This window comes from Dendrobium catenatum, unplaced genomic scaffold, assembly GCF_001605985.2.
Source record: "Dendrobium catenatum unplaced genomic scaffold, ASM160598v2 fragScaff_scaffold_1392, whole genome shotgun sequence".
In the NCBI taxonomy this organism is placed as follows: Eukaryota; Viridiplantae; Streptophyta; class Magnoliopsida; order Asparagales; family Orchidaceae; genus Dendrobium; species Dendrobium catenatum.
In genome coordinates this window covers 671,302-680,735 of record NW_021319854.1, presented here as the reverse complement: position 1 = coordinate 680,735, position 9,434 = coordinate 671,302, and the positions used below count along the sequence as shown (strand labels likewise).

The 9,434-nt window shown below is 37.7% G+C and overlaps 1 protein-coding gene across 1 annotated transcript; it reads left to right on the top strand.

Annotated features, from left to right (window-relative positions):
* The first annotated feature begins 1,700 nt into the window (after nucleotides 1-1,700).
* LOC110113908 (growth-regulating factor 4-like) lies at nucleotides 1,701-6,966 on the top strand. The gene is made up of 4 exons (XM_020846630.2): nucleotides 1,701-2,350; nucleotides 2,845-3,277; nucleotides 6,137-6,612; nucleotides 6,691-6,966. Exons 1-4 carry the CDS (start codon nucleotides 2,158-2,160, stop codon nucleotides 6,696-6,698), a joined length of 1,110 nt encoding a protein of 369 aa, XP_020702289.1. The 5' UTR covers nucleotides 1,701-2,157; the 3' UTR covers nucleotides 6,699-6,966.
* The last annotated feature ends 2,468 nt before the right edge of the window (nucleotides 6,967-9,434 follow it).

The window sequence follows — 9,434 nt, the reverse complement described above, 5'->3', positions numbered from 1 at the left end:
TAGTTGACCCGATTGCCAATGCTCTTTCTCGACTCTAATACCAATACTTGTTATTGATAATTTGCTAGATTCTCATAGTTGACACCAATATTGATACATGCCATATGTTCAAAGGACAACGCACATTGTCTTAATCACTAGTATCCCTTACTATAAGAAGAAAGACCAAACATATCACAAATATTCGCTTAACAACAACTCAAATGCCTCAATGTTCCAATTTCCATATTAGAAGTCATCTTCCATAATATATGTCAATTATATTTAATTAGAGCTTTTTAAACTACAGAGAATGATATCATCTGTAATATCATTATATTGTAATCATTTCAACTAAAATGATGTGAATTTTCTTTTTTAGAAATTTTCACATAAAAAAATATCATCTTATGAACTACTCTCATTTTTTTTAATTATAAATGTGCAATTTTTTGTATGATGCTAAGATAAAAAAATTATCTCTATTATCATAAAAGCTTGAACATGCACCATACACCTTAGAGCTTCTAATTCAAAATTACTAAATTATACACGCATAACTATTATTAAAATATATGCTCCATATACAGTGTAAATAAAGTGCTGAAGAAGACTTCACAAATTTTAAATTATAAAAAGAATAAAAAAATAAAACATAAAATAAAAAAATTCAACGCACTCCATACTGCGATGTGATCGAAGAGAACCCAAAGTCATAGCTCCACGTCTTCACCGTTGCTGCCTTCGCCGCCGGCGACAGCTTTAACGGTCTACAAGCGTCACTTATCCGCAGTCTACGTCGGCTTCCTCGCCGCCGACAACACGTGTCGCAACCATACTCATAAGACATTAGCCACGCTGTCCTATCCCCTCAGCTGCTCCCTTACAGCCGTTCGTTTAAAACGTGAGTGTTATCCCTCGCGGCCGTAACTCCGTAACGCCTACCGGCTGTCATCCGTCACCCTATGTACGGACGATAAACAGAGGCCTCCGCTGCCGTCTGCGTTGCCCGATCTTCGCCGTCTGATCGATCACGGAGCCCAAGGCGTTCCAGAGAACCAAAATAATTATATAATATCATTGAAAATTATCTCTTTGATTAAATTATCATTAAATTTTCCTGTTTGCTTACAAAGATACTATCTCTTTTCCCGATACGAGCTGAGGAACCCGAAGCCATCCCTCTCAGATAGAGACAAACCACAGAGAGCGACAGCCCTTTTCTTTTTTATTTTTTTCCTTCTTTTTCTTCGGTGTAACAGCTCTTCGCTTTTTTATTTTTTTCATATTTACTCCAATTCGAATCACGATGGGAAGCCAAAGCTCCCCAGCCACACGCGGTGGACCGCCTTCTTCCTTTCTTTCTCTATCTAAATTTTGTTTAAAACTAAATGCATGTCTCTAATCTTCATAATCCGAGTTTAATCAAAGTATTTGTTGACTGAAAGTACAGAAAAATGGCGGATCGATCATTTTAATGGATTGAAACTATGTAAAAGTTGATAAAAAACTTTGCTTTTTAAATTTTGATGATCAAGTTTTAAAGGGATAAGTTTTAATCAGTTAATAAATTTGTTTGGTTATAATTAAGACAGATTTTGCCTCCGTTCATGAAGCAGGGCTTTTTAAAATCTCTTGCGGTCTCACTATGACAGTGGGACATTTATCCTCTCAAGTCGCACTCAACCCTAACCCATGCCAGCGAGTTATCAGAAGAAGAAATTTTTGCCAAAATAATCTTGATCCCATCTTCTTCTGTCTCTACTCTCTCTTTCTCTCTCTATCTCTCTCTTCCATTTTAGCTATAAATGCTAGCAAGAGCAACACTCAAACTCATCGCTCTCTTATTTGGTTTCTGCTCTCTTTCTTTCTCTTTCTGTTTTTCTCTCTCTACTGTGTTGCATTTGCTGCAAGCTTAGACCTTTTTGCTATCCTAAAATGGCGAAGCCTTGCTGCTATCTCTTACCTGCAGGTAGGCGGACCGCCATTCCGGGTTTTATTTGCCGCGGAGTAGGCTTTATCTGAGCTCGGAGAGAGCAGGGAGCTTTCCTTCTGCAGCTTTTCCTCTTCCTCCCTCTTTCTCTGTATTTCTCTGAAACCTACTCTTTTTTCGGCCCTTTTGTTGGTAGACTTGTTAGGGTAAGTAGGACTGTAGGAGAAGGGTGGGGAAGGGGACAAATGAACAGTACGGCGGCAGCGGTGGGGGTAGGATGCAGACCACCGTTCACGGCGTCGCAGTGGGAGGAGCTGGAGCACCAAGCCCTCATTTTTAAGTACCTGATAGCTGGGATTCCCGTTCCGCCCGAGTTGCTTCTCCCGATTCGAAGGGGCTATGAGACCATGGCCGCCCGCTTCTACCATCATCCAGCCCGTAAGCCTGTTTCGCTCATATTTTGCCTTCCTCTTCTTTGCCCCCTATCAGTTTTTCGTTGTATTTCTCAAGTCTCGATCTTATCTTGACATTTTCTAATGGCTTGTGTTTCTTATTTCTCATATGAATGCTTTTAAAATTGCTCTTTTTTTTTTCTTTTCTTGGGAAAGATTGATTTTCTTAGTTTATTTTAATGGATCTCTCTACTTGCTTTGCTGAAAAATTTTCCCCCATTTTTTTAATCTTTCCTGCTAGTTTTCTTAATGCCTATGTTTCAATATCATCAATACCGTTATGTTACTCTGCCTCATTTTCATAAATTTTAGAATTTGTTGCCTGTGATGATAGTAGTTTTCTTTTCTTTGTTATTGATTTTTTTTTTAAATAATAAATCTCTTTCTCATTCTTAATGGCTAGCATTGACAGATCTGAAACTTGTACGAAATTTCTTAGCGGTTTCTCCTTTTCATTGATATTATCCGATATTTTATCAGTGGGTTACTGCTCCTACTACGGGAAGAAACTTGACCCAGAACCTGGCCGTTGCCGGAGGACCGATGGCAAGAAATGGCGGTGCTCAAAAGACGCGTACCCTGACTCCAAGTACTGTGAGCGGCACATGCACCGCGGCCGCAATCGTTCAAGAAAGCATGTGGAAACGCCGCAAGCCCTCTCCCAGTCGCAGTCGTCTTGCTCGACGGTGACTTCCCTAGCTCCCACCTCTCTGGGGAGTTCCGGGAGCGGCAGTGGAAGCGGCGCTACCGCCTCCATTGGCGGAGGTAGTTGCAGCGGCGGGAGCTTCCACTCCCTTCCTCTTCACTCGATCCCTTCAATGCATCATCAAGTCTCTGGCATTGGCGCTGCAACTTCCTCTCATCTCAGCATTGACCCATCTTCATACGGAAACGTCATCTCCAAAGATTTCAGGTAAAGATTTATATGCTTATTTTGATAAAAGAACTGCTTGCACTGTAGTACTGCTGATCCAGAAACTTCGGGCCTTAAGTAACCTTTTTTTATAGCCTGAGTTATAGAGTTGTCAGTTCTTTTGAAATCGCCATCTTCTGCCTTTGTGTTATTTTTTATTTTTTAACTCCACTCTGTGGGGATGACTTGCAGACTGATCTGAGATTCTTCCTAGAAAATGTGCTCTGGTTTAGTGCAGATACCAACTGAGTCTTATGGGGGTTTACCAAAGAAATTATTAATTTGCAAGGGAAGTTTGGAAATAAAATAGGATTCTAGATCTGTTTGTAAATTCGAAATATTCTTGTACTAAATGGCAGATATGCTTAATTTTCTTATTGTTTCCATAGACTGCGCTTCCTGGAAGTGCAGTAAAGTATTGCCATTTGATCAGCATTTGTGATTATAAATAAGTTATTGGGAATTGATTATTAATCTGACACACCTGTGGAGCTTAGCAAGTTCAGAAGAATCTTTCTCCTCCCTTGTTTCTTTAATGGCTAGTTAAGTGCTTCCTTTTCGTTTAATATTTGCTTAGCCTACTATACACATACAACCAAGCTGCGATTTAAGCTACAACCACAAATTAAATATTAGATGATTCTATCGATTGCCTAGGCTATTTTTTATTGCCTTACGTGATCCTTTCAGGGCTTTGTAAGTGAGGAATAGCATGAAAAGCTAGCTACTTTCACTTAAGATTTAAATATGAAAGCTGGGACTTGTGATTAATCTAGTTCTACTAATATATGCTTCTGAAGCTTCAATAATGTTTTTCAATAGGTCCAGTCTTTGGTACTTTCATCGTAACGATAAACTTAGATCCCTGAAAATGTTGCCTTTGGAGTAATTGTTTAAATAGCAGAATGTGAGGAACTTGGGAGATCTCTAATGCCTGTTAGGCTTGATTATGATTTCTGTTGACAGTTGGTAAATGATAAGGGCCTCTTTTGATTGATTTAGGTTGCTAAAACTCATTTTGAAAACCAATGAAAGTAGCTATTAACATTGATTTTATGCTTCACAAATTCTCTCAAAACTCCACAAATGCTATATAGATTTGATTTAACACATAAATTGAGTGAACGAAATAATCACTTTTTATGATATGTTTCTATATATACAAGGAACAAAATTAGCCCTAAGCTTTGAATTTAATCTGTTTATGTATTTTGGTCTGTTTACTATGTAACTAGAACTTTTTGATGCATGTTATGCTTGCCTTCATTCAGCTGATATCTTTCTTGTAAACATATCTGTCTTTTTGTTAAATAGTTTGCTTTTAGCATTTTATGGGTTTTATTTTTTCATTTGCTCAGTTATGCTCTCTAGTTTAGATTATATTTTTTTCTCTTCCAATTTTTATCAACTCATTTTCTGATTATGGTGGTTACTTATATGCAATTGGTTTTAATTATCTTTACCTGCCAGTTTATTTGACAATAAATGCCTAACTCATACTTGATATGGTATTTGATATTTTTCTTTTGTTCGTCTTCATCGAGTCTAAGAAAATGGAGAAATTATTATGTGCAGATGCCGAATGCAGCTCTACATCCGGAGACCAACCAGAATGAGCCACGTCAACAATACATAACGTGGTAAAGAGCGGTACCGAGTAGTACCGAGCCGCGATACCGACGTGGCTCATTCTGGTTGGTCTCCGGACGGCATTCGGCGTCCGCATTGAATAATTTTTCAAGAAAATGACAGGAAATGAAACATAAGGAACCTATGATTTTATAATGTTAATTTCCAGCTTCCAACATGCCACGGCCTTATTGTCATCTTTGGTCTGACACGGTTGTTGGAATTGTTAAGTGGTGTATTGCATATCTAATGCTTATATTTTTGCATTCACACTTTGTTGTATGGTTTTAGGTGAAGTGTACTTATAATGTGAATCATTATTTCTGAGTCTTGCCCATTTATTGCCACACTACAATTTTTTGACTTGATTTGTTTTGAATTGCTTGGAGTAGACACATGCTTTCAATTATTTCTTGTCCTGCTGTTGGCAATTGAATTTGTGATGCTTTTTATCACAGCATGTATTGCCTTTGTTTATATCACAAGCATGCTTAGAATATTTCCATTTTCCTTCTTTATTCATTTTTCACGTTTTGAACTGTTTAGACACATTATGGCTTATTTGGATTAAAGGAAAGTGAAGATAATGAAGAAAAGTTCAGGTTTTTTACCCTGAAAAGCCCCCATGTGACCTGTAGAATTGGTCATATTCGAAAGACTGCTGAATGCTTATTATGATGAATTGAGCCCCAATTATGGTGAAGGGATGCCTCTTAAGATTGTTTCATGAATTTGGACTTGGAATCTTCATCAGGAAAGAAGCTCTGTATAAAACTATTTTTTTCTGTAATCAATGTTTGATAACAGTCTTCTACAAATATTTCAAAATTGTCAGTCTATTCTCCAGGATTTACCAACTTTTATAGAAACAAAATGTTAAAGTAGATCAAGGGTGAGCAAGATATAAGCTGTATCTTTATTGGCCCTGAAACTCATGCTACAGATTAACTTTCCAAGCTTTAAAGCAAGTTGAGCTTGTGTTGGCTATTGAATCAACTTCGTTTTCACCCTTATTTTAACTTTACTGATAATATGAAGTTTAATCCTTTCAAATGTATCTCCACTGTTCAATCATTCTTCTATTGTAAGTTGCATGGCTCCATGCTTTGTGGATTCTCAAAAGATCCTCAGCCTCCTTTAAGAAGAGAGCAATGATTTATTGTATTCATCTATGGTCCTACTGCAGCTGGATACATACATATTCTTTGTTATCTAACTAAATATGTGCAGGTATGTTCATGGATCAAAATCTGGGCTAGATGAGCGTGGCTTCTATTCTGAAGCTCCTGGAAGTGCGAGAGTTCTTGGCATGGACTCTGCATTGGATAGTTCATGGCGCCTGTTGTCATCGCCCGTCTCTACATTTCCTCTGTCAAAGGAGAGAGAGAACTCTTTTCTCCATGGCAGTTACCCTCAACTTCAGCCTCTGCAAGAACTTGGTCAGGTGACTATCAGTTCTTTGCCAAAGCAGCATCAGCAGCATCAACACTCCTTCTTTGGAACCGATTATGGATCGACAGAGCCTCCCATCAAGACTGAGCAACCACTACGACCATTTTTCGATGAATGGCCTGGGACAAGAGATTCATGGTCGGATCTCGAGGATGAGAGAACCAATCGTAACTCTTTCTCTACCACACAGCTCTCCATGTCCATACCAATGTCGTCATCTGATTTCTCAACAACAAGTTCTCGATCCCCAAATGGTGTGTTATAATACTTCTCATCTTCTTGCAATTAGAACAATGTAAATGTCCAAGTTAATCTAATTTTTGGCGTTGCAGATGATTAAGAAGCCTTCTTTGTTCGTCTGACTTTGAAGCTGGTGCGGCTTGCTTCTTGTGTGAAGTTGCTTTAAAGCAAAGTTGCAGTAATTTATCATTTCTACCGTCGCTTTGTATGACTGTTATTGAGCTGGATTTCTACTGGTGCTGCCCAGACTAACTTATGCTTATCATTTATTTTACAATTAAGCAACTTTGTTTGCTTTTATGACTGTTAAGCTTGTGATCATCGCCTTTGCAAAATCTGGATAAATGCTAGTTCTTACTTTCAGGTTCTTTCTACTGTCCACTGGTAGTAATCACGTTTAAAGACAAATATAACAAAGGCTGTGATTCTAAACATGAACTCATTTTCACAACAACAACAACATCAAGCTTTTGTCCCACTATGTAGGGTCGGCTACATGAATCCTTTTTCGCCAGTGTTTCCCTTTAAAAGTTAAATTCTCATTTAAATCTAATAAAGAAAGATCATTTCTTATATTTTCTAACCAAATCTTTTTAGGTCTACCTCTACATTTCTTAACATAAATCAAATCTAATACCTCAATTTTCCTAACCGGGTCATTGGAATGCCTCAATTTAATGTGACCAAACCATCTAAGACGACTCTCTCTAATCTTATCTTCTGCTAGAGCTACTCCACAATCATTTTTTCCCCTTAAATCTCCATCTCTAACGTGAAATAAGTCACATCCATACCTTATATTATTAGCACTTCTCAAAAGAAAGCGTTAGGCTCATCTGCTGTGGTTTCCCTATCAGGTTTCCAATACCCCCATAATTTAGTTTCTGCTGCAAGGATAGTTAAGCTTGTAATCCTGTCTTGTCCTTTGATTCCCTGAATGAGAACACTATTTGATGGCATATGGAACCCACCACCACCACCACTTCTTGGTTAATGTTAGAGTGGTGGTTATGAAACACTGGGTTTGTTGAACTGACAGGCACATTGATGATATTTGTCTCGACTGATGATCCATTTTAACTGTATTTTATATTAAGATATTTCTCTGCAAGGTTTTAAATTCTTTGAACTAAAAGTAGAGTGATGAGATGGGGAAGGGAAAGTGGCGAAGCTATCTTCTTTTTAATCTCACCGGTCATAGGTGTTGGGTTCTTTCTACTTTTTGTTTGCTTTAGCTGTGTTTGTTCTCCTGCAATTCTGCTTTCTTTGATGCGTACTTACGGTTTCCAGTTCCTGTAGTGTACCTATAGCCGAGACAAATCAGGAAAGGGTAAAGAGACTGTGGGTGGGATAGGTGGCAGGTCCCCTTTGGCTGTTGAAGAATTTACAGCTGCATTGGACCATCCCTGTTTTGATTTTTGGAATGTTATGAGCTGTGTGGGTATCGTTTGAAATGATTTTTGGCTCCGGGATAAGGATTGGCATATATTCCACTGTTATCTACAATGTGAGTGTCTCCCAAAGCTGCTACTTTTTTTATGATTTTGTGCTACGAGCAGTTATTAGATTGTTTTTATTGTGTTTTGGAGTTGGTAGAATCAAGTTATATAATAATAAAATAAAAATTTGGATGTAAAAGTTACCTTTTAAACGTTGCAATGGTTTGGGCTGTAGATGTTGTGGCATGTTTTTGATAGTTTTCATGGTGAAATTGAAGAGTTTGATGTCTATTGCTTTGTTTGGGATGGCTTTTAAGAAGCTATTTTGAGAAGCAGAAAGAAAATCGTCCCAAATGAAGCTTATATCTCGGTTTGATTTGTGTGTGAATGATAAAGGTGATCATGATCGGGAAATGCATTAGTAAAATTATCTTGGAACTATGGCAACAACACTTTTAACCTCACCCTACCCTATAACAAGGTGTGACAATTATAGCTAGAGGGCGGTGCTGGTCGACGATAATCAAGTGAAAATGATCATAAGAGATGGTTAACAACGACGTTGGTTTTAGTAGAGGGTAGTAGGGGGTGTTGGCGGATTTCTTGAGGCCAAAGGCCATAACCTTATGATAAAAAGGCTCAATATGGATATTAAAACTTATTTTGTCCTCATCTTTGAGATGTACATGGCTTTGGTAGTATCTTAAGAAAGCACCAAGGAAGCTTAGCATGGAGAATTTAACCACTCAATCTTCCATAGGGTTAATGTTTAGTTGTAGATATGAGTTTTTGGGTAGGTATTATTGTTCGCAATCTTCCTAATGAAGACTGAGTGCCTAGAAGTCCTTTTTCACCTTCTTGGTGAAGGCAAAGGACCTCAAACTTTGACCTTAAAGACTTTCTTCCTAGAGCACCCCAAGCAGATCCATTGAGCCATGTGGAGGAATCAAGGTGCAACCATATGAAACTCCCATACTACTTTTACCTCTCCAAGGTCTCCCTTTGCTCTCTCTCTCTGAGAATACCTTCAACAGCCAAAGTCTCTCTCACTGAACCAAAAAAATAAAATCTTTTTATATAAGACATCCAAAAATCTTAAAATTTCAATTGAGTTGTAATTATTCGTATAATATGATCGTTGATTATATAGTATGATAAGTGCCATAATCAAATGCCATACATTACGATGGAATAGCCTTGGGACGAACTGTTTAAAATATGTATATTAGATCATATAGTACGATTAGTTTAATTTTTATGTGATCATACGGGATTAATATATCATCAAAAAATAATCTTGATCAAGCACGAAGCTTAAAGCAAAATCAAGTTGAAAACTTCAAAAATTAAATCAGAGACTATCTGCTCTGATTTCAGTAAACTTACAATTGAACTAA

Bases quoted from the DNA above. Each gene is read 5' to 3' on its own strand.
- LOC110113908 (XM_020846630.2), top strand. From the start codon at position 2,158: ATGAACAGTACGGCGGCAGCGGTGGGGGTAGGATGCAGACCACCGTTC. The intron at 2,351-2,844 runs GTAAGCCTGTTT...ATATTTTATCAG, and splicing joins CTTCTACCATCATCCAGCCC to TGGGTTACTGCTCCTACTAC. The intron at 3,278-6,136 runs GTAAAGATTTAT...AAATATGTGCAG, and splicing joins GTCATCTCCAAAGATTTCAG to GTATGTTCATGGATCAAAAT.